This window comes from Ascaphus truei, chromosome 4 (genome assembly GCF_040206685.1).
Source record: "Ascaphus truei isolate aAscTru1 chromosome 4, aAscTru1.hap1, whole genome shotgun sequence".
NCBI classification, from domain to species: domain Eukaryota; kingdom Metazoa; phylum Chordata; class Amphibia; order Anura; family Ascaphidae; genus Ascaphus; species Ascaphus truei.
The window spans coordinates 323,027,062-323,052,617 of record NC_134486.1 but is presented as its reverse complement, the minus strand read 5'-3'; the positions used below and the strand labels follow the sequence as shown (position 1 = coordinate 323,052,617).

The 25,556-nt window shown below is 45.9% G+C and overlaps 1 protein-coding gene across 4 annotated transcripts in view; it reads right to left on the bottom strand.

Annotated features, from left to right (window-relative positions):
- IMPG1 (interphotoreceptor matrix proteoglycan 1) overlaps nt 1-25,556 on the bottom strand; it is a 205,122-nt gene that overhangs the window by 130,323 nt on the left and 49,243 nt on the right. For all 4 annotated transcript variants that reach the window (XM_075597987.1, XM_075597988.1, XM_075597990.1 and 1 more), the window contains exon 2: nt 7,942-8,163. In XM_075597987.1, the coding sequence (XP_075454102.1) occupies nt 7,942-8,163 (222 nt within the window). The remainder of the gene's footprint in view (nt 1-7,941; nt 8,164-25,556) is intronic.

Genomic DNA, 25,556 nt, shown 5'->3' with positions numbered 1-25,556 from the left:
CTGATATAGATCAGTTGTGCGAAAACTGGGGGCGGGAGAATTTGTAGGGGGGGCGTGGGCGTTACAGAGGCTCCGCACTCTGCCCCACGGCATTTAAATTAAATGCCGGGGGAGGCATGAGGCCTCTGTAACTCACTCACCTACTCTCTGCGTGTCTTCGGCGACGTGTCGCCATGGCTACGTGGCATCAAATGATGTCACGCATCGCCAATGATGAGGCGGGGTCACGTGACGTCACATGAACCGCGACGTCATTTGATGCCGAGTCATTGGGAGAGGGGGGCGCACAAGCTGCCGCTCCCAGGCAGGGGGGCGCAGCTCAAGAAGTTTGTGCACCCTGACATAGATAACAGTTTACTGCATGTATATGAAAAAAAAGGAACAACAATATAACACCCACACCAAATAGGCTATGCACGGCCGTAACCCCACAGTGCCCTTCAACACAGTGTCCACACTCGGATGGGATATTCCTCCAAAGTACTGAGGTGCCCCTGGGCAGCCAACCACCCTGATGTCCACAAGAGTCAACCCACCCAATGTTTGCGACAGCGCTGCACCAAAGTGTGATCTGTTGGTACACTTGAAAATACCTGCCGGGTGATCCAGCACCCGGTAGGGCCGACTGAAGACAAGGGCCCATACGGTCCCACGCCGTCGTCATCAGCGATGAGTCTGCCTCCACGTGGGGTGGTATCCAGCTGGAGGGTCCCACGTAATAGTCTCTCTCTCTTGGTGTGGTGATCTGGTCCCAGACCACCAGATGCCAGGTCGCCACCACGTCATGGCTGTGTCCCTCATGCTTGGTACTATAGGGCCAGTGTTCCTATCTACTGGGCCAGTCCCTGCAGCAACCACAAACTCAAAGGGGGAGTTGGGGCCTAGCTGGGGCCTAATGGGGTCTCTGGCCTAGTGCAGGGGTCACAGATATTCTGCACACACACACCTTACCCTCACTCTGTCCCAGCTCCGACAGACTAGCGGGTCACAAGTGCGCCAAATGTATTTAATTGCTGCTCCGTTATCTCTGCAGCCCTATTGGCTATTTGACAGCATGTGGTGTGTAGCCTCTGGGGCTGCTGGGAATTGTAGTCCCCGCAGAGCCTATGCCCTTAATGGCCGCCGCTATCCTTACTTCTGCGCATGTGGATCTTGACACGGAGCTTAGGGGCGTGGCGCACGTGTCACGTGCGAGCTCCGTGCGCAGTCAGTGGGCAGCACGATCCGGGGGCGGAGCCTGAGTCCTTGGCATTGGATGACACAATTTTTTCGCGCGTGCATGCTGCGCGCGTTTGGTAAGGAATGTGGTCCATAGGCACCCCGCGTGTGCGCGGTGGTGCTCGGGAGGATGCGTGGGACGGTTGCAAGTCCGTAGATCTTACAGTACCCCCCCTTCAGAGGAGACCTCCGGGCGAACCCTGTGAGGCTTCAGGAGGTATTTCAGGTGGAACTCTTTGATGAGTTTGGGTGCGTGGTCTTGCTGGTGTGGAATCCAGGATCGTTCCTCAGGACCGTATCCCCTCCAGTGGATGAGATACTGGATAGTATCTTTAGATAACCTGGAGTCTAGGATGGCCTGAACTTCGTACTCCTGCTGGCCCTGTACGATTTGAGGGCCTGGTGGTGCAGGAGATGGATCTGGGAAGCGGAGGCTGTGGTATGCAGGTTTCAGTAGAGAAATAAAATATGGAACACGGATGGAATCCTCATTGAAGAGGGGAGTTGCTGGTGGTATGCCACCGGATTGATTTTCTCCAAAATCTTGAATGGACCCAAGAATATTGGGGCCAGTTTGAGTGTGGGGACTCTAAGGCGTATGTTCCGTGAGGACAGCCATACTTTGTCTCCTGGTCTCAGCTCTGGGGTTTCGCGACGGTGGCGGTCTGCCTGGGACTTTGTCTGGCGGAAGCCTCTTTTAGGTTACTTTGGATTTTGGTCCATGAATTTTGCAGTGCTTGAATCCGGTTGTCCACTGCAGGAATCCCAGAAGGAGGGGAAGAGGTGAGCAGTCGTGCTGGATGAAAACCGTAGTTAACGTAGAAGGGTGAGACCTGTGTGGATTCGTTCCTCAGGGAATTATGGGCGAATTCTGCCCACAGGAGAAGGTCTATCCAGTCGTCCTGGGTGTCCGTGATGAAGCAGCGCAGGTACTGCTCCAAGGACTGATTGGTCCTTTCTGTCTGTCTGTTAGTCTGCGGGTGGTACCCGGATGAAAAATGCAGGGAGATGTCCAATTTCTTAGTTGAGGCCCGCCAGAATCTCGAGATGAACTGGGACCGTCTATCCGATACGATGGTCGTGCGAGTTCCGTGGAGATGGAAGATCTCCAAGCAGAATATGTCCGCCAGTATGGGGGAGTCCGGCAGGCCTTTAAGTGGAATAAAATGTGCCTGTTTTGAGAAGCGATTTACGACTACTAGTATGGTGTTCATACCTCTGGATCTTGGCAGCTCTACTATGAAATCCATAGATAGGTTCCTCCAGGGGCGGTCCAGGATGGGTAGGGGATTTAAGAGTCCTTGTGGTTTGCTGCAGGGTACCTTATTCCTAACACATGTGGTGCATGCCTTGGTGAACTCTTTTATGTTTGGCCACCAGAATGTCCGTGTGATTAAGTTTGCGGTTCTTTTGGTACCAGGATGACCGTTTTTTGATGAGTGTCCCCATTCCAAGATTTTTTTTGCGGAAGGGAAGTGCTGCGAAGAGGCATCCATCCGGGACCTCCAGACCTTCCGGAATGTTAGTTTGATCCAGCAGGATGTCACCCATTATGTCAAATGTGTTGGCGGAGATGATGAACCTGGTAGGCAGGATGGTCTCTGATTTGGCTTCGGTTTTGTTCTCTGTTATGAACTGGCAGGATAGGGCGTCTGCTTTTACGTTCTTGGAACCGGGTATGAATGATATGATGTAATTGAAACGAGAGAAGAATAGGGACCAGCGGGCTTGACGGGCTCCCAGTCGTTGAGCGCTTTCCAAGTACATGAGGTTCTTGTGGTCAATGAGGATTGTAATGGGACTCTCTGTTCCTTCCAGTAGATGTCTCCACTCTTCTAAGGCTAATTTGATGGCTAGTAGTTCTCTATTGCCCACATCGTAGTTTTGCTGTGCGAATCAGAATTTTTTAGAAAAGAATGCACATGGGTGTAGATTGGAAGACGGTGATCCTCTCTGTGACAGAATGGCGCCGGCTCCGATATCTGATGCATCCACCTCCAATGTGAAAGGTTGTCTGGGATTGGGGTGGATCAGTATGGGTGCAGAGATGAAGGCTTTCTTTAAGGCGTTGAAGGACTGGATATCTGCAGGGGGCCAGAACACAACGTCAGCTCCTTTCTTGGTGAGAGCCGTGATGGGTGCGACAATGGAAGAGAATTTGTGGATAAATTTTCTTTAGTATTTGGCAAACCCTAGGAACCTCTGGATGCCCTTGAGAGACGTGGGGAGCGACCAGTCCACGACGGCTTTCAGTTTGGAGGGGTCCATGGAAAACCCAGAATCAGATATGACGTATCCTAGAAAGGTAGTGGATTTTTGATGGAAGTTGCATTTTTCCAGTTTGGCGTTGAGGTGGTGCTGATGAAGGTGTAGAAGTACCTGTTTGACTTGGTTAATGTGCTCTGAGATGGTCTTGGAAAAAATTTAAATGTCGTCCAGGTAAACGATAACGAATCTGTTCAGCAGGACTCTGAATATTTAATTTACAAAGTCTTGGAAGACCGCTGGGGCATTGCACAGGCCAAACGGCATGACCAGGTATTCGTAGTGGCCGTCTCTTGTGTTGAATGCCGTTTTCCATTCGTCTCTTTGACGGATCCTTACTAGGTTATAGGCACCGCGTAGATCCAATTTGGTGAATATGGTGGATCCCTGGAGACGGTAACACAGCTCAGATATCAATGGTAGTGGGTAGCATTTTTTTATGGTGATCTTAGTGGTTAGTCCCCGGTAGTCGATGCAGGGTCTTAGAGTACCATCTTTTTTCTTGACAAAAAAAAATCCAGCCCCTGCCGGTGACGAGGATTTCCTGATGAACCCTTTTTGGAGGTTCTCCTGGATGTATTCGGACATAGCTTTGGTCTCTGGGAGGGAAAGAGGGTAAGAGCGCCCTCTAGGCAGGGTAGAACCGGGCAGGAGATCTATAGGACAATCGAAGGATCGAGGGGGGGGCGTAGTACCTCTGACCTGGCTTTGTCGAATACGTCTCTGAATTCTGTGTATACGTTTGGTAAAACGTCTTGTGGCTCCTCTGAGGTCTTCATGCTGTAGATATTTTGAGGTGGAACTGCGCATGTTGCGGAGCATTGTTGGTTCCAAGAGATGGGTCTTTGCTTGACCCAGTTAATGAGTGGGTTGTGGCATTGTAGCCAAGGAAGACCCAGGATAATCTCGGCGGATGGTGAGTAGATCACGTCTAAGGTGATGTTCTCACTGTGGGTCTGTTCGCACACCAGGGAGATTTCTGCAGTCTGTAGGATGATGAAGGCCGGTTGCAGGGGACGTCCCTTAATGGCCTTCAATCCCACCAGGTTTTTTTTTTCAATGGGATGTTGTTTTTTGTGGCGAATTCTTGGTCTATGAAATTTCCTCCAGAACCAGAGTCTGAAGGGATACAGGAATCAGGACTCTGTTGGGTAGGGGTTCTTTGGTGATGGAGGAGTTGGAAAGTACTCCCATGGGGGCTCCTCTAGGCCTCTGTGGGAGTCTGTCATTTCCCGACTTGAGTGGGCAGCGGAGGGCTAGGTGGCCCGGATTGCCGCAGAAGAGGCACAGGCCGAAGGTTCTGCGACGTTGTTTCTCAGAGAAGGAGAGTTTGTTGCCACCCAACTGTATGGGTTCTGGGACCTCGGTGATAGGTGTCTCTGGAACGAAGGAGTGAAAATGTGAAGACCTGGCGGGTACCTGACGGTTCCGTGAACGCTCGGCTTTCCTCTCCTGCAGACGTTGATCTACCCGTATGCAGACTGCGATGAGCTCTTCCAGGTCCGCTGGGTGCTCCTGCGTGGCGAGCTGGTCTTTCAGGGGTTCCGAAAGTCCTTGCCAAAAGGCGGAAGAGAGGGCCTCCTCATTCCATCCTGTCTCGGAGGCGATTGTCCGTAATTCCAAGGCGTATCTCGCCACCGGACGATCACCCTGGGAAACATGAAAAAGGGAAGATGCTGCAGTCATTTTATGCCCTGGGGTGTCAAAGACACGTCTGAACTCCTTGGTGAATTGTCCGATGTCTTGAGTAAGGTCTCTTCTCTGCTCCCAGATAGGAGAGGCCCACGCCAATGCATCGCCCATGAGCAAGGAGATAATGTATGCCATTCTTGACCTTGGGGTCAGGAACCGGGAGGGTGTAATCTCAAATTGAATGAAGCACTGATTCAAAAAGCCACGACATTCTTAAGGGTCTCCGGAGTACCGGTTAGGCGTGGGGAGTCGTGGTTCAGACGGTGTGAGGCAAGACAGTGGTGTGGGTTGTGGATTAGGGAAGTTGGATGTGCTGGATTGTTGCACTTGCATAGAGAGGGTCTGGAGGTCTTTCTGTAGGGAGAATAGGCGACGGTCGGATTGCTCAAGATATTTCTCCAGTTTAGAGAACATGGCGGCATGAGATGCCACCACATCTCCCACTTCAGCGGGGTCTATGTTTGTGGGGCTGAGCATACTGTCACGTTGTGCTCACCACAAACAAGACGAGACCCCGGTACTGAGATGGGAGTAGTAACAAACACCAGCCACAGGCACGGGGGCCACGTCCGGAGTGTAGGTTTGCCTTGACAGCCAGGTCAGGGATGTAGAGATCAGAGTAGTCTTTATACTTGCCGAGTTCAACTTGGAGATATCCGGAGCGTAGAAGGTACTTTTGGCGAGGTCAGGGTTGGAGAGTGGAGAGTGGTCGAGGCACAATGCCGAGTTCAGTATTAGAGAGGAGCGAGGAGTCAGAGATAGCCAGAGGTTGGGGTAGTCAAAGCAAGCCGGTTCGGTACACAGAAGATCAACTGGACAGGAACAAGGCAGGAACAGCAAGGGTGAACACAGGTAACAAGAATCTGTGCTCAGCCAATGTTCCTGTGACATTGGGTAGCATATATAGGCAGGATCAGCCAGCCCCTAAGGGGGTGGAGTGGGGGCGCGGCCCCATGGCAGCCATGATAGGTCTAAGGCTTCCAAGAACAGGTGTAGCTGTTGTGCAGCTCATGAATGCATGTATGAGCAGGTGCAGCTGTTTGTGCAGCTAATGAATGCTTCTTTGAACAGGTGTAGCTGTTTGGCAGCTAGTGGATCTTGACACGGAGCTTGGGGGTGTGGCGCACGTGTCACATGCAAGCTCCATGCGCAGTCAGTGTGCAGCACGATCCGGGGGCAGAGCCTGAGTCCGCAGCGTCGGATGACGCCATTTTGGCGCGTGTGCATGCAGCGCGCGTTTGGTAAGAAATGCAGTCTGTTGGCAACCTGCGCATGCATGGTGGTGCTCGGGAGGATGCGCAGGACGGTTGCAAGTCCGTAGACCTTACACTGGTAACCTCTCCAACCAAGATGAAGATGAAGAGTTCCCAGGATTGATAAAAAGGCCGGTTCAAGAATTGAGGAGAAGCCAAAGAATTACTCAGACCCTAATTAGAATGGCTTATGACTCAATAGGGCAACCCAACTATGAGTCGTAGCAGTCGTCTAGGGACAGGTTCGCTTCCATAATGTCTGTACTGACAGAGGTATGTAATGCCATTTAAAACTACTGGTATAAAGTTAAGAATGTTTTATTTATTGTGTTTTTCATTATATTAATTCTGTGGGCTATGGTTTCTCATGTGGGGATGAGGACTTTTGCTGGAGGGAGAATGTAGCAGTGTAGTCATCTGCACCTCTAGGGGAGCTGATGCAGCCTCTCAGACTCTTAGATGGAGGTGCGGTGGCCATGTTGGAACTCCCATAGGACTAGAGGGAGAGGATATCCCTTGGGGGAACAAGATATCCTCTGGAGACTGGGGACCACGTGTCAGAACTGGAAGGACCCTTGGAGGATAAGGTTGTGTCCAAGAAGCCAGTAGGCAGCCCAGCACTAGGCCAGAGAACCCTGTAGACCAGAGTTAGCCCCTGAGCCACCCTAGATGAGTACTATAGGGACGGCCATATCTCAGGGACATTCCTGGTAGCTGTGTACCAGCAGGACGACTCATGGAGGAGTACTACCGTGTGGCTGCCGGAAGTAAGGAGCGAGGGGCATATTGTTGGGAGGCGCCGCTATGTGGGATCATGGATGCGGCTCCTGCCAATTACAGAGGATCCCCTGACTACTCCGTTGTAACCAGGAAGGTACACACGTGCACCACCAAATACATCAGGGAGGGTAGCGTTGCCCTCACATACATTCGGGCTTCCCTTGCTGGACACCTAGCCTGCTGATGTGCCCAAGGTTATTGGGGTACACTACGGGCTGTATGATGTTGTTATTATTGTGTTGATATATATGTATTAGGAGGGACCTGCCGGGAAATAGTATTGCTTATCACTGCTGTGTGTTGTGGTTATTGCGGTATATGTTCCCGTGAGGAGCCATCCCACCTTTGCTGGGATCCCCACGGGTGGGGGTGCTGTACCCGCACCTCCAAGCTCCCAATCAGCGGAGCCTGCTGGTTAGCACCATAACATAGTAGCATGCAAATCTCCCTTATGGGGGGGGGGGGGAATAGGTGCTACACATACATATACTAAATATTATTTTAACTATATTGCTTTTACAATAATACTTCGAAAATACTATAGTTTGTTATGAAAAAAATATGAAACAATATTAAACCAAGAATAACTTTAAATGTGGCTAATATTGATATTAATAATCCAGAATAAAAATAAATAACACTAAATCAGTCAAATATTATCAAATGTCTCAATAGATACCAGGCTGGTTTAATGTCTATAACATGATAGATTTTCTAAGGAAGACTTTTTTACCTCTCAGTTTGTAGTATGCTTGATGACTGGCAATAATTTGCTTTACGGACTCCTGTGGACAAACCTTAACACCAGTTGGGAAAACAGATGATCTTTTTGCTCTATGTCTTTTCAAATCAAACAGTTTCCTGATGGTTGACAGTCTGGATAGCTTTATAAATATATCTGGCTGGGGAGTATCTGGTATAGGGTCTTCAGCCTGTCTTGATTTCGAAAACGTTTCTGTAGAAAGAAAGAATTCATAACACCAGAATCAGTTAAATATAGCCAAATCTAGAAGTGAAAAAATTAACCTAATATGTGTGTACTAATGTCGTTTTACCATAACTGACAATAGTAAGATCACCATTTTCCTTTTTCTCAAAATGATAAGAGAGTAATCAACAATGTATGCTCAAATTCTAATTATTATGCATTTATTGAAGAGTATATATTCTGGAAAAGACCAATTCATGTAACATTAAATCTAACATTAGCTTTGCATGATCTCTCTACACTAGTACAGTCATTTTCAAGCGCTCTGTGGCCACCAGGGGGGGAGAGCTGGGACAACTCTCACAGCTGAGCCAGAACCGGCGGCGGGTGGCACCCAAAGTAGCAGTGACCCGGTGGCTCCTGAGCTCAGCAGCAGCAGCAGCCCAGTCACTGTGATCCTTCCTGTCCCTCCTGTCTGTGCTGGAAGTCATGTTAAACTTCAGGCTGACAGGAGGAGGGAGCTGCGGACTGGCATGCTGCCCCGAGAGAGAGAGAGAAAGAGAGAGAGGTGTGTCTGTGAGAGGGGGGTGTCTGTGAGAGGGGGCAGGGGGATAGTGACTGTATGTGCGTGTGTGGAAGAGGGGGGGGGGGAAGCAAGTGTGTGTGTGTGTAAGAGGGGGAGGACAAAGTGTGTGTGTGGAAGAGGGTAGGACAGTGTGTGTAAGAGGGGGGGAAGCGAGTGTGTGTGTGTTTGTAAGGGGGGGGGGAGTGAGAGTGTTTGTGTGCATGTGTCTGGAAGAGGGGGAGGACTGTGTGTGTGTGTGTGCGTGTGTGGAAGAGGGGGAGGCAGAGTTTGTGGTGGGAAAAAGTATGGGGTAGGGAAAGGGGGGAGAGTGTGGGGGGGAAGGGGGTGAGAAAGTGCGAGGGGAGAAGGGGGGAGAAGCTCCATGTGCAACGGCCCATACTCCTCCCCCTCTTCCCTGGGCCCATACCTATCTACCCCCCCTCCGCCCCCCAGTTCCATACCTATCTCTCACCCCAGGCCCACATTCGTACAACCACCCCAGGCCCATATTTCCTCCCCCCCATGCCCATACCTATCTCTCATCCCAGGCCCATATTTGTCCAAACCCACTACCCCCCAGTCCATACTTCCTCTGACTCACTGTGCGGTTGTAGGGGTTAACAGGGGGGGGGGCGGATTCTCCTTTCATTTGTCCTGGGCCCCAACATTTCTGTTGGCGACCCTGAGGCTACATTATCATTACTTCAGAGGAAAATATTTGGACTGGACAAAAACAACTGCTACTAATTCCAAAAATCCCCTATGAGAACCAGCCCACCATAGAAAATGAAGAAGACACAATATTATATTATGTTGGCTATTCAGCATAATATAGACTCAAAAAAATTAGTCAGTGGGGACTATTCAATAAGATATGATAAGTGCATTTCTGGGCAAAAGATTGCTATTTTCAGACATTTGTCTCTCGCTTTTTTTCTGAAGTCCTTATTGCATGTCTAAACTGCATGAACGGGCCTCATTTTTTTAAAAGTGATTTGGTTCCAGCTATGTACAGTAAATCTGCTAATTTTGTATGCAAATCAGGCCAACTCGCAAATGTACAAATTCATGGGCATATTTATCAAGCTGCGAGATTGCAGATCTCCCAGAAAATCATGGCCAGAAATCTCGTCTTCCTCAGGTAAGCAAAATAGAGCTTTTGCTGGGGAGAAAGAGATATTCCCAGAGAGAGGGAGAGAAAAGCAGAGAGGTAAAGTACAGGTTACTCTATTTCGAGGTATTAAAGTAAATGGGCCTTCTGCTATATAGTATATTGGTCTCTCTCTACCCCCTGTAAAAGCCCAACATATTTTGCCTACCTGAGGCAGGTGGGATTTCATCTGGTTTGCAGCAAATCGGACAAAAAGTGCATGCCATTGAGATGTCGAATTATGCATGCAATTTTTCTGCAGTATTGCATTGACAATGTGAGAGTTTCATGAACACGACCAGAATGTATCAATTTGATTTGTCAAATATAAAACAAATCTAAGTGTAATTCTCCAACAGAGTAATAACACAGACTAGCAAATCCACGTTAATCTCGAAAAAAACGGTTTCACTACAAAACTGGCCTTAAGACATATCCATTGGTACGTTAATTCTTTTATTTTTTAGACCCCTATGATTATCAAACCTCCACATACTGTACATGACATTAATGTAATTCCTTAACTATATCAAAAGATAAAGAAGGAAAGCACTTCTGGGATTTGGCTGTTTTTGTAATGAGGGATGACTTGCAAGTGGAAGAAATCCTTCCAGCAAAATGGCTTCTCTTTCATGTTCTATTAATGTATCCGTATTAACAATATTCAAATATATTACGAAACAGCATATCAAAGTAAAACAAACTTCGGATGATCTCTGAGTACTGTATACATTGTACTGTGATAGTTCAGTGTATTACTTGAAGACAATGCTTACATTAAATTAATCAACCGAATGCTACTTAAAGTAACCCACCAATTACGTGCTATATTGCCCCCTAGGTTAATTTCTACCTCCGAGGTGATATTGCAGATGGTTAGCCTAAGCTGCCGTATCACTCAAATTGTCTTTTTACCCTGTCAGGAGCCAGGAGGAGAATGTATAAATGTGATATTTCTGAAGTTTTATTTTGCCCCTTTGGTTTACAGCATCCTAAAAGCGTGCTTTCTGTCAGGTAATATGGTTGGCATGCATGTATTTGTTTACATTGTTTTACTGTTTTGCCCTCAGCATGATATTTCCAAAACTCATGAAGGACCATTTTCTAGTTCTTGACAATATCTATACAGTACATGTTCTACACTCCCTCACCGTAGGTGCATTGCCTATTCAAATCATCAATATTACAAATAACACTGACACTGCGTGAGCTCAAGGTCTGAGAGCAGGTGCAAATTCGGAGGAAGCATTCCTCAGCTCCTAGGTGCCCCTGATCTAGCAGTATCGCTCTAGGAATGCACCGAATGATATTGGGTCTCACCTTTTCTCTGCCTCTCTCCTATGGTCCTGTAAATGGTAGAATTATGCATCATGATTCCAAGACAGGATTATATATAGGGTGTAAGGGTTTCAGACCAGGGTTTTGCTGGAACTTGCCCTTACGTAGCTGTTGTGGCCATCTTGGTTCCTGGCAAATCTCTTCCTGGACTTGGTAATTGGCTGCACCTGTTCCCGGGCTTAAATAGCAGTCACTGACTCCCAGCCCCTGTCTAAGCATAGTAAGCTATTCTATTGTTCCTAGCCCCCTTGACTTCCTGAGCCTCCCCAGTTCCTTGGGTTTCCCTGGTCCTGACTCCAGCCTGTGATCCCCGACCACTGCTCCTGTGCCGCTTGCCTTGACCCCAGCCTATATCCTGCCTTTGCAACTCTGCCGCCTGCCTTAACCTCTGTCTGGATCACGACTATGACTACTCTAACAGGACTCTGTTCCCTGGCCCTGGTCGGTGATCATATACCCCTACTTTAGCCCTGCGGGTCCGCTTCCTACCGTTATATAGGGATAGACAGATGGATTCATTTATTTTCTTACTTGGGACACCAACAACTGTGGTACTAGTCTGGATGAGATATTCAGCATAAGAGGCAACTGCATTAGCCCCATTTAAAGCTACCAGAAAATGCATTAGTTTCCTTTTCACTCTATGATATTCAGTGATTCAGATTTATCAGGTTGTATTAAATACATTTATTTATCTCTGAGCCCCCGCAGCATATTTTAACCATACAGTTAGCAATACTGCAGTTATTTTTGTACTTAGTTCACGATAAGGGTTCTACATATGTGTCTTATCACATTTTGCAGCACATTAAATATATTAACAACATTATATCATTCCAAGTGTTGGTTACTAATTTGATAAGGGTTCAAAATGTGATCCTTACACCATTACCACCTTCGATGCAGCTAGTTAGCACAGCTGGGATCTTTATTGCTTGTTTTTCTAATTCATTTTTTTCCTTCTGAAGCTGAATCTATTTAAGCAATTAATTCAAGATATATTTTTTCTTTCGTCCTTCCAGAAATACACACTATTTTCTATTTAAGTCGAAGCCATGCCATTTAATTTCTTTGCACATGTTACTTGCAATGTTGATGATTTAAATAGAGTGTGCACCTAATATCAGGAATTGCCTTCCTTTCAGCTACCACCCTTTTGTTACATACAACTTCAAATCCTCTGGTAGCACCCTTAACATCAGGACTCAACCTAACTACTATTCACGTGCTAGTGTAGTGAAGTGACCCTCCTGCCTCCTCTCCTTATTCAAGTGTTATGTTGTACACTCCAATGGCTCGAAAAATGCCCAAATGGGCCCAGATCCACAGAGGTCCGTTATTGACTTAACGAGGCGTTAACCAAAGTTAATACCTCGTTAAGTGCTAGCCTGTATCTTCAAAGCTCACTACCGCAGTGTCAAGTGCTATATTCGTACAGAAAGGGCAGTGCGTTAACTATAATGGCTGTTACAGTAGTTCTACTGATATGCAAAAGAGGTGTTCCCTCTAACAACGCCTATATGGAACACAGAGCTCTGTTATAGGTAACACAGGGCTTTAATGCGACGAGTCACACGTAATGGTGGCATTATTCCCTTGTAGACCCTGAAATATGGAGCAGAGAGGTGATCACCACTTCTTCTTTTTTTTTTCTTACCTTTTCTAACAGTTTGTTACTAACATAAACCATCATTAATCCTGTAGACAAATCTGAGAAACATATACTTCCATCTTAATTTTGTCTCTTTACGCTGTCAGGCTGCCACTGCAGGCCCCAGGACCCTGGATGGGAAGGGGATAAGGTTTTGGTGATAGGGGAAGAGAATAGATATTAGGGGACGTGATTTAGGGAATATCAGCCTTTGGCTTACCCTTTTCCCCATCCTGTGCACCTCAAGTGTCTGGGCTGCCCTCCCTATTTTGAGCAAATGAGAGGTAGTTGAAGGGTTGAATTGGAGGGGGATAAAGTTTAATTAGGGGACATTGGGTTTATGGAGAATGTAATTACATGTATGTATGTATTGTAAAAAAAAAGAACAAAAGAAGATTATTGTATTATATAAATAAATATATATAAAAAAGATATTAAATAATGGTTGATGTTTATTTTTGGTTTGTACTGTTTTGTCACAGTTGGAGGGGTGAAAACTGGTCAATTTTGCCCAGACGGGGAGTTGGCTGAATGTTAATGGTTGTTTGGGGAAGGAGTTCTTCAGTTTGGGCCAAGTGCGATTGGCCTGTGGGTGTTCTTCTAAAAGGGATCTTGTTTTACAGCAATTGGGTCAGGAGCGGGGATGAACTTTAACTGGTTTACATGGTGGTAAAAGTTTGGGGTTATGTGCTGACCAGGTCCAGGGAAATTGTTTGTTTATTGTTGTGATGGTTAATAAAATCTGTGGTAACGTGGAGCCAATTTATGGTGTCTGTTCTGTTCTAGGATTCCTGGGGCTCAGTATGCTTTGACAAGCAGTTAAACTCATCTCCTTCTTTCATGCAAAGATGATGTTCTCTTTGAATTTCTGTATCCAGTAACTTTGTTACAGGAACATAACAACAATGAAAACGTCCAGAATTAAAAAAATAAGAAGTATGTGAAAAGTCAATGCTATCTCTAAGAGAGCGGTATGTGAGATAAGGCAGATGAAATAACTAACTTGCAGGGCTGACCATGAGGGCAAGAGGCCAAGGCTAAACTAAGAGCCAGGGAGAGAGAAACCAAAACTCTAGGGGCAATGGAATGAGCGTTACTGATGGCAACAGGTTACCTGGCATAACCAGGATCAAAGAAAAAAAGAGCAAAGCACAGGGATAGAGACAGCACAGTGTCTGGTGTTATTGGGAGCTTGTTGTGGGTGAAGAAAGTAAAACAAACAGTACACAACAGAAATACACTGTCTGATGCCGAAAAAGCTGATTATATTCCATTGAGCCAATATAATAATGCTATATTTGCGGTCAACAAGAAAGGATAATTGTCTATTATGTGAAAGAAATGCTTTTGGCATGATCATTTTGCTTTATAACACCTGTCAATGGGTACAGGGTGGGTATAGTGGGTCCGGGGTGGGTGGGTGGTTAGGCTTCCCGTATGGGTAGCGGGGGAGGGTGGGTTAACCCCTTAATAACTATAGTAGTTACTAACTGCAAGTTGATTAAGGGGGTATGGGCCATTAGATTGTATTTTTTATGTATTCTTTCTGGCAACGGAGGACATAGTTCTGCACTATGCTGATTGGACACCCTTCATAATGGCAGGGGAAAGTAGAACTAGTTTTATTTACTTTATGCTGGCTGGCTAATGTTTTGTTTAATAATGGGCAAATGATCTATTATCCATATCTGGATAATAGTTAGTTTGCACATCACTGTACTGTATGTGTTTGGGGGGGTGTATTTATTGAAATGGAGCCCATCTTTATTTTTTTACTGTACCGCAGGGACCCACGGGTACCACCCGAGGGCCCCCAGACACCCGTGGGGACCACCCGGGGACCCCCGCTGGCCTGTGGTATTAATCCTGTGTATAAAAAAAAACTACTGTTTTATGTGGGGGCACAGGGGTTGGGTGGGTTGTGTATTGGTGTTTATTACATATTGTAATGGTTACTGTGGCCTAGGAGGTGGGTAGTAGGGATGTTGTGTGTATTTTTGTTTATTGTGGGTAGTGGGGGTGGGTGAAAGGGATAGTAGCCCAAGGATGGATGTTTAGGCCTACCGGGTGGGTAGCGGGAGGGGTTAACCCCTTCATTACCTTTGCGGTATTCACGGCTAAGGTAATGAAGGGGTTAAGTCCACCCGCAACCCCCCCGGAAGGCCTAAACCCCCAACAAGGGACAAATACCACCTTCACTCACCCCCGCTACCCACAATAAGCATGTCACCGGTGGTTAACCCTTTCATTGCCTTAGTTGTTTAGCCACTAAGGCAGCGGTGCGCAAACTGGGGGTGGCAGATTTTGCTGTGGGGGCGCGGGCAGTTACAGAGGCCCTGTGCTCTTCCCCATGGCTGACAGCCGGCGTGATGTCACATGACCCCCGCACACCGGAAAGAAAGGTGGGGCACGCAAGCACGCAAGTAGGCAGGGTGGGCGCAGCATGAATAGTTTGTGCACCCCTGCGCTAAGGTAATGAAGTTGCCTGTAAATGCATTTTTATTGCATGGTATTCATGCCGGGGGTCTCCGGTGCTGGTATTAATGGTTATCAGCTCCAGAGTCTCCCGGCATGAATCCGATGCAGGAAAAATTTATTTTTATTTCTAAGTGCCGTCTTGCCTCTTATAAGCAGCTTCTCACCACCTTCTTGCCAACTTTTTCTGGCGGGACGATTTGGAGAGGAAATCTCAATTCTAGAGCGGCGATCAGCCTCGATAAGCTGATCAGGGTTACTAGAATTGAGCGATTTTGAGAAACTGGCAATAAGTGGCTTATCACCGCGCGTGTGGCGATTCTTTTCTCTGCAAAAAACCCCAAAAAAACCCACAGCGATTCTTGCACTTATCGCCGGCTTATCGGGGTTTACTGAATCGCTGTAGGCTTTTTTGGTGATAAGTGGCTTATCGCTGCTCACAGCATGAGGCTCTAAGTCGTTTTTTGACCAAAATTCCCCACTGAAGTAAATGAGGAATTTTGTCTTAAAACAGGCTGATCTACAGTTTTGGTGCATATAGAATAACCCCAATAAATATTAATTAATGTATCCTTTCCAAATGCCGTTGGTAAATTGTCTTGCTTGCAAAAAGCAATGTTCTTTGTTCTGCCTATTCTATTCAGATTTATGATGCATCCTTCTCCATATGCAGAGTCATACAGTACTTCATAATTTACAATCTGAAGAACAGAGAGCAGATTAGGTGGATTACATTATGTGACCTACTGAATTCTAACACATTACTAATTAGACTTGCAGTAGAATCTCTCTCCTTACTCTAGAATCTATTGATATTAAAGTGGGTTGAATATCTGACATGTTTCATTACATTGTGAACAGGAGATTAAAGTGCGCAGCTAATATATAAACGTGATATATAGTGATAAAGTAATTAAATGATTAATTACGTGACCTTGATCAGAGCGTCTGCAGCTGTGATGGAAGGGGGGGCTCAGGAACCCCCTGGAGCTAACAGATAAATACAAAAAAGACACAGCGCACAACGCTCATAGTGCAATTACAAAATTATATTAACATGAACAAATTATTAGGTGAGTATTGTGCGTACATCAGTGCAGTTAAAACAAGCAGTTTCGGGATATGTTACCCAATGCCTCAAATGACTGGAACAGATGTCCTCACAGGGGTAGAATTGCTGATGGCTCTGCGGCAGGATTTCAGTAGGGCAGATGGAAAGCCTCTGTGCGTCCTTGCTCCCCAGAGCATGAGTTGAACGGGAGCTGCTGGCCCATACAGTGTTTGTTCTGAGAATGGCTGAACACCAGCTGAATACTCTCACTCCCCTCCGTGTGCAGCACTTCCTAGTGGATGACGTCACCGCTGGGAGTCGCCGATTTTGGCGCCGTTCAGTCTATCAGCTCGCGCAGTAAAGTACTGGTTGAAAGGTAGAGCTGTTAGCAAGAATGTCCTACGCGTCTCGAAAACTGCAGTTTTCTTCATCAGGTCCCTGATGAAGAAAACTGCAGTTTTCGAGACGCGTAGGACATTCTTGCTAACAGCTCTACCTTTCAACCAGTACTTTACTGCGCGAGCTGATAGACTGAACGGCGCCAAAATCGGCGACTCCCAGCGGTGACGTCATCCACTAGGAAGTGCTGCACACGGAGGGGAGTGAGAGTATTCAGCTGGTGTTCAGCCATTCTCAGAACAAACACTGTATGGGCCAGCAGCTCCCGTTCAACTCATGCTCTGGGGAGCAAGGACGCACAGAGGCTTTCCATCTGCCCTACTGAAATCCTGCCGCAGAGCCATCAGCAATTCTACCCCTGTGAGGACATCTGTTCCAGTCATTTGAGGCATTGGGTAACATATCCCGAAACTGCTTGTTTTAACTGCACTGATGTACGCACAATACTCACCTAATAATTTGTTCATGTTAATATAATTTTGTAATTGCACTATGAGCGTTGTGCGCTGTGTCTTTTTTGTATGTTTCATTACATATTGGAAAGGTACAGCAGTAAACGTTAACAAACTTTTAACAAACAAGTTAAAGTTTGCAGCATGTTTGAAGTAGCCAGGTTTAAAGTAGCATGTTAGGACTGGGGATTAAAAGGGAGTTAAAAAGAAGTGAACAAGTGGACACCTACTGGCCCTGATTCCTGAATTTGATCTACGCTGGAAAGGAGGATATTATCTATCCCAGACTGCACATCTCAGCACTCTACTTTTGCGGTGATGCCACTTTTACTCTTTATATTTGCTATGACCTCACTTCTTTTCAAATTATGCACTTCTTTCTACCAGCCTCATTATGTCTCCAACTCTATTCATATATCTCCATCTCTCCTCTCTTCGCCACTTCTCAGTTCACATGAACTCCTTTCTTACCTGCGCCCTCTGTCACTACACAGCTATACCCCTTGCACTAAAACACACACCTACAAAACAACCTCACACATTATCTTTCTATCCATGCTTCTCCTTCATGCTTCTGGGGATATCTCCCCAAATACTGGTCCCTGCCTTATTTGTACATGCTCTTGCCCTCGTCTGTCAAATGCAACTTCTTCTCCTTCTAGTGTCAACCCCTCCAACCTCATACGCATCCCCTGTCACCCTCCCTCCTCTCTCCCTTTCAACTGTGCCCTTTGGAATGCTCACTCCCTTTCTAACAAGTTCCTCTCTGTGCATGACTTCTTTTTCTCTCACTCTCTGTTCCTATTTGCTAATACTGGGACCTTGCTCACTCAGTCTGACTCTTCTCTGGAAGCTGCCCTCTCTTATAATGGGCTCTCTTTCTCCCACACTCCGCACCCTGATGGCAGGGGTGGAGGCATGGGGCTCCTCCACTCCTCTCTCTGCCGTTACCGAACCCTTCCTATTCCTCCCTCTCTTGCTTTTCCCTCCTTTGAGGCTAACACTGTCCAGATCTTCTCTCCCTGTCCACGTGGCGGTCATCTATCGCCCGCCTACCTTTCTCTCACTTTGAAGCCTGACTCTCTTTCTTTCTCTCCTCAGACTCCCCTGTTCTTCTCCTTGGGGACATCAACTGCCACATTGATGACCCCTCTCTCCCTTGAGCTGCCGCTTTCTTTCTCTAACCTCTTCTTTTGGCCTTCAACAGTGGACTGCAGCCAGAACCCAAAAGAATGGTCATTACTAGACCTGGTTTTCACTAAAAACTTTTCTCTCTCTGATTTCTCCATTTCCCCCTTTCCTCTCTCTGACCATCACCTAGTCTCATTTTCTCTCTCTCGCTTCTCCCCTTCTCCATCTCCTTCTCCCCCTCATTTCTACATAAACCTGCTCTCTATTAACCTACCAGCCTTTGATTTCACTTTACACTCCTCCCTCTCCTCTCTCAGTTCTGCTCCAGACCCTGATATCCTGGTCAGGAACTACAACTCTGCCTTATCCTCCTCTCTTGATCTACATACCTCGCTTTCTCTCTGCCTTGCCCTTCTAACACCAGACCCTGGCTAAATTCCCACACGCGCATGCTGCATTCCTCTACTCATTCCTCTGAACGCCTCTGGAGGAAATCTAATACTCTCACAGACTTCCTTCACTACAAATTTATGCTATCCTGTGTCAACTCTGCCCTCTCTCAGGCTAAACAAACCTACTTTCTTCACTAATCAACATGCACAAATCTAACCCATGCCAACTATTCTCTGTCTTTGACTCTCAACTCAAACCACCCTCAGCTGCCGCCTCTTCCTCCATCTCACCTCAGGACTTTGCTGACTATTTTAAGGGAAAGGTGGAATCCATACGCCAGAACATCCCCTCTGTTTCCTCCTCCCATCCTATTCCACTTCCTAACTCTCCTCCTGCCTTCCTTGACTTATTTTCCGGTGTCTCATAGGAGGATGTCACTGCTGATCTCCTCTTCTCCCTCTTCCACTTGCCCTCTTGACCCCATTCTTTCAAATCTCCTAAAACCTCTTGCTCACACACATTTTTTTAACTCCTCCCTCTACTCTGGTACCTTACCCTCCTCCTTCAAACATGCAACAGTTATACCATTACACAAGAACAGCAAGATTGACCCTCCCTGTCTTTCTAACTATTGACCTGTCTCCCTCCTGCCTTTTGCCTCTAAACTCATTGAACGTCTTGTATTCTCTCACTTGCTCCACTTTCTCAACACCTATTCTATCCTAGACCCTCTACAATCTGGCTTCCAAACGGCTCACTCCACTGAAACAGCCCTCACTAAAATAACTAATGACCTCCATGCTGCCAAAGACAGAGGTCATAACACTTCGCTCATATTACTCGATCTCTCTGCAGCATTTGACACCGTGGACCACCATCTTCTCCTTCACATTCTTAATACTCTTGGTATTCATAACAAAGCTCTATCCTGGATCTCCTATTACCTCTCCCATTGTACTTTCAGTGTCTCTTCTGGAACATCTGCTCCATCGATCTCTCTGTGGGGGTACCCCAGGACTCTGTCCTGGGACCTTTTCTCTTTTCTCTCTACACACTTTCTCTGTGTGACCTAATCACATATCCTGGGTTTAAATATCACCTCTATGCGGACAACACACAAATGTACTTTTCAACCCTTGACCTTACACCTGCTGTACAGACCAAAGTTTCTGAATGTCTCTCTGCTATATCATCCTAGATGACCCTCCGCCGACTTAAACTTAACATGGCAAAAACAGAGCTCCTCATACTTCATCCCAAACCTGGCCCTAGTACCTCCTTCCACATTACTGTTGGAAGTACAATCATTCACCCAGTAGCCCAAGCACGCTGCCTACGGTCACACTGAACTCCTCTCTCATATTCTCCTCTCACATTCAAATTGTTTCTAAAACCTGTCGCTTTTTCCTCCGCAATATTACAAAGATACACCCTTTCCTCTGTAGCTCGACCGCTAAAACTCTGACTCAGGCCCTCATCTCTCCCGCCTCGATTACTATAAACTCCTGCTGTCTGCCCTTCCTGTTTTCACCTGTCTCCCTACAATCTATCCTAAACGCTGCTGCCAGAATCACTCTACTCTTTCCTAAATCTGTCTCGGGATCTCCCCTGCTGAAATCCCTCTCCTGGCTTCCTACATCTCGCACTCAATTCTCTTCCTCACTTTTAAAGTTTTACACACTTCTGCCCCTCCTTACATCTCAGCCCTAATTTCTCGCTATACACCATCCCCTCTTGTGTTCTGCTGAAGGATGTCCTCTCTCTACCCCATTTGTATCTAAAGCCCTCTCCCACCTTAAACCTTTCTCACTGACTGCCCCACACCTCGGGAATGCCCTTCCCTTCCATATCCAACTAGCACCCTTTCTATCAACCTTTAAGACCCACCATAAGACACACTTGCTTAAAGAAACATATGAGTAGCACCATGGCTACTACTATACACATGATACATAAAGCTTGGACCCCTGCAGACACACTTACCAGAACGCCCTCCTATTGTCTCTGTACGTTCTTCCTACCTACCAATTAGATTGTAAGCTCTTTGGATCACGGACTCCTCTTCTGAAATGTTACTTTTATGTCTAAATCGCTTATTCCCATGATCTGTTATTTGTTATTAGGGTTGCCGGGAGGACCAGTTTCATTGAGGCACCAGGAACCGGAAGTGACACAGAACGTCGAGCAGTGCGGCGAGTAACTGTCGCGGACAACGGAGGTTGCGGAACTACATGAACTGGACTGTGCCCATATTTTAAACCTGTTGTGTTATTCCTGATTTATATATAAACGGAATTTTAAAGAAGTGCTCTGAGAAATCGTGAAGACTTCATGGTGGTGAGGACGCATAATGATACCATTAGATGCCTGAGACAGGCACTGCAATGTAAGTGCATATCTCACCAGCTTTAATCTTAGCACTGTGTTGTGACCTTGCTACACTATTGTGCTCTTTTTATCTCTTTTTTCTTCCCATGAGGTGCGCTGATTATCTTGGACATCTGTTGCTGCTGAGAATTGGGAACAATTTCGACTTTTCATGCTGCACCACATTTTTAATTTTTTTCAAGTTTGGACTTTATTTAGTTAGAGCGCTTCCTATATTGTTGTCTATCAATTAGATTGTAAGCTCTTTGGATCAGGGACTCCTCTTCTGAAATGTTACTTTTATGTCTAAATCGCTTATTCCCATGATCTGTTATTTCTATTATTTGGTATTTATATGATTGTCACATTTATTACTACTGTGAAGCGCTACATATATTAATGGCGCTATATAAATAAAGGCTTGCATTACATTAAAACAGTATGAATTATAACAGCTGCAACAACCTTTCTTACACTTTGTCACTTGGTCTCGGATGACACCCGGAGAGACCTCTGCGATGCTTTTTTAGATTCAAAATCAAAGATATATGAAGATTGCTGAAGTCACTGCAGTCATGGATTTTTGGTAATGATATGCAAATGAGCACTCACAGTGTGTCACTTTTTACCTGTCTATTTTAACATTGATACCTATAAACTTATCCAAAGGTACTTCCAAAGTGACAAAAAAAACAGCGCAGTACCTTTATATTCTCTTGAAAAAGGGTCATTTAGTTTAACCCTTTGGCCAAAGCATCTTAAGCCTGCTGCCACTTCAAGGCATGACCGTTAGCAGTTCCTAACACTCCCTGAGTTAAAATTCTTATTTACCACTATAATTAGGGGAAGAATGATCAAACATTGGATCTGTCGTAACCCAGCAAAATGAAACTGACCTGCCAACTCGGAAAGTGGGGGGGGGGGGTGGGGGGGGGGGGGCGAGCTTCAACCTTGGGGGGGACTTTCCACTACCCACTAAAAAACAGCTGAGACTAGCTGCACATAGTTAATAGACACACAGATACCCAACAAGCTCTGAGAAACCTCAAACATTACCACATAATATATATATATATATATATATATATATATATATATATATATATATATATATATATATATATATATATATATATATATACAGTGGTTGACAAACCACCAAAAAATCTACTCGCCACACAAAAAAATCTACTCGCCACCTAGTACCAAACGTGTGCTGCTTGGGCCAATATTTACTCGCCCGGGGGTTAAATCCACTCGCCCGGGGCGAGCAAATGTATAGGTTTGTCGAACACTGTATATATATATATATATATATATATATATATATATCTTTATATCTTTATATATATGTGTGTGTGTGTGTCAAATGGAGTGCTAGTGGGTGTGGCTAAATGTACACTCGTGATTCCCGATATGACTGAGGAAGGACTTTGGATGGACTGGGCTCATCGTCTTCCTAAACCCAGAGAGACACCGAGGAATGCAATGATGTGAATGCACTATTTCGAGTCCAAGGATAGGATCCTTAAAACTCTTAAAAAGAGACCGAAACTCTTTGAAGACTATACTGGGCTGATGGTATTGCCAGACCTGTCTCCATTTACTCTGGTAAAACGCAGGAGCTTAAAGACAATTACAAACATCCAGCTGACACGGATGACAAGCCCGACGTGGATAAGGCTTCCTCTCCTGTCTTGGAGGAACTCCATGGGAGCAGGCATGACCCGTAATGGCCAAATCTCCCACCGGGTGAGGGAAACACTGTTACATATGAAAGGCAACTAACTACAGAATATATTTACACTTTTGTAACTTTTTCCACAAAGGACACCAAATGATCTTTTCTGATTATAAAATCTGCTAATATATGGATGTGAGTTCAGTACTCACATTGTGAATCTCTCTTTCTGTCCCACATGTTGAAGCATTTTTCTCTTTTTTTAAACATCTTTTCTTTTTCATGGCTATAAGTGCCACAAGATATTTCTTTCACACTATATATATACTATTGCTCATATTTACACTACCAACACTAATCAACTAAAGTTTCTTCAAAGAGTCTCAGAGCACCTGACCTTAGTTTGTAAGGGCCTGTTGCTACTCCGCGGGGACTTTAACCTTGTATTGAACCCAACCCTAGTCAAATCTAGCAATCCATCCAAAAAAGGCAATATATAAAACAAATGACTTTCAAAAGCTTTTAAGAATATCTTTAAAAACTTGTCTGTAATACTGAATAGATGCCTGGAGGTGCCTAAAAACCAAAGTGAGAGATTACACTTTCTATTCTGCTCCCCACTCGTCCTATTCTAGGATTGATTACATTTTCACTGACATTAGGTTATCTCACTCTATAACATCCACTAAAGTTGGTATAATCTCATGGCCGAACCAAACAACCATAGAATTTACCTTACAAGATCTATGTATCGTTTGTAATTTAACAAACCGCCTTGGAGATTAAACGACTCAATTCTGGACTTTCCTAGCAATGTAGAACACTTGAAAAAATGGTTAAAGGACTATGTGGCCTATTCACAAAGCAGTGATAAGTGGTTTTAAGTGCGATAAATGCCATTATAGCATGATACTGCCAGCTCTGCTATTCACAAAGCAGTGATAACTGTGCAGTATCGCACTATAATGGCTTTTTAATACCCATACAGTCAGCGCTATCCGCTAAGGTAATGAAGCTGCTTTAATGTAAATTGTATTAATAGTGTGCGTGAACAGGGGCTAACCTGAGCTGAACTGCATTTGGTTTCAGCCTCGGGACCCCCTACTTCCTGAGATACAGGCCCCATTATGGGGTGCCGGTATCCCAGTGCAGGATTTAAATACTCCAGTCACGTGACGCAGGAATTTTAAAAGCACAGGGGAAACCGGCACCTCATAACAGGGCCTGTTTCTCTGGAAGTAGGGGGTCCCCGAGGCTGAAACCAATGTGGTTCAGCTCAGGAGACCCCCTGCTCATGTACACTATTATCAAAATCAATATTTTTAATGCACGATCGCCTTTAAGAGTCGTACATGGAGATGCAGTGTCTCCATGCAGCTCTTATAGGCTGCAGTTTTTTCTATCACCTATCGCGCTATATAATTCATAGCACTGATACAAAAAACAGGCCGCACGATAGTGCATTTTTTTTTACCGGCCTTGAAAAAATGACCTTCACTTCTTAGTGAATCCCGCTTTTGGCTTCATGTCTTATAGCGCGATAAATAAATGCATTGTCAGACGCAAAAGCACTGAATTTATCACTGCTTTGTGAATTGTATTAATAGTGTGCATGAGCAAGGGCTAACATGAGCTGAACTGCATTTGGTTTCAGCCTCGGGACCCCCTACTTCCTGAGATACAGGCCCCATTATGGGGTGCCGGTATCCCAGTGCAGGATTTAAATCCTCCGGTCACGAGACGCGGGAGATTTAAAAGCACAGGGGAAACCGGCACCCCATAACGGGGCCTGTTTCTTGGTTAAATTGGCAGTACATGTTATGTGTAACCTCTTCCAGATGAGTGTGTGATATCTGGAATAGGTATGAATTGGGGAACATGGACTGTATAATAAAAAACACTTTTATTCCCTATGTTAGCATGTTCCCCGCACAGTTATCAAGCCAGTATGTAATATGTGTTGTCAGCATTTCTCCGCATGTAGACCCAGTAATTCACTTAGCTGTGTTGCCTACGGAGAAATGCCGGCTCGTGACAGAGGCTGGAAGCAGCGTGAGTACCAGGACAATGGTATGCGGGGAAGGGCTGATAATCAGGTCTGGGAACTGGCTCTCGGTGGTGCCTTTGTTCATCCAAGACACTGAGGTGCCTACCCAGCGGGTGGTATGGGGCTGGCCAAGGAAACCATTGTCGGGTCTTAGTCCCGTAGAAACGATTCCCATTGGCCAGTTCGAATTTCCCACTTGCCAGCAGCTCCCTCCTCGAGGGATGTCCAGAGTGCGTTAGCTGGCCCCCTGCTCTGATTGGTGCACTGTCTCGATCCAGGCTCTGATTGGTGGGCGGCCTATGCTCCATTAAAAGTATAGGAAACCGAGGGCTAAGTAAGGGGCACGGCCGATCAGAGCACCAGTAGAACTTTGGAGTTGCTCCAGAGTTGCATTGAGCATGAGACAGAGACTGCGACATCACGACTGGCGGGTGATTCAAAAGTTCTAGTGGCCGAATAGCACTGAGAAGTCGGAGAGGGAGCTGTACAGGGCAAGCCTACTGAAGCTAACCCCTGCATCTTGTTGAGGCTAGATTCTTCTCCCCCTGGCCACAGTTGGTGAGTGTTGTATTGTGATTTTGTATTTTGTATGTTTGCTGGCTTGCCAGAATAAAATTTTTGTTTATTCAACTACTGTGTCCTGTCTGGTGATAGTGATCCCGGTGGTTTCGGTTTTACAAGTTCCTGACTCCCGTGACATGCCCTCCTTTTAATATAATT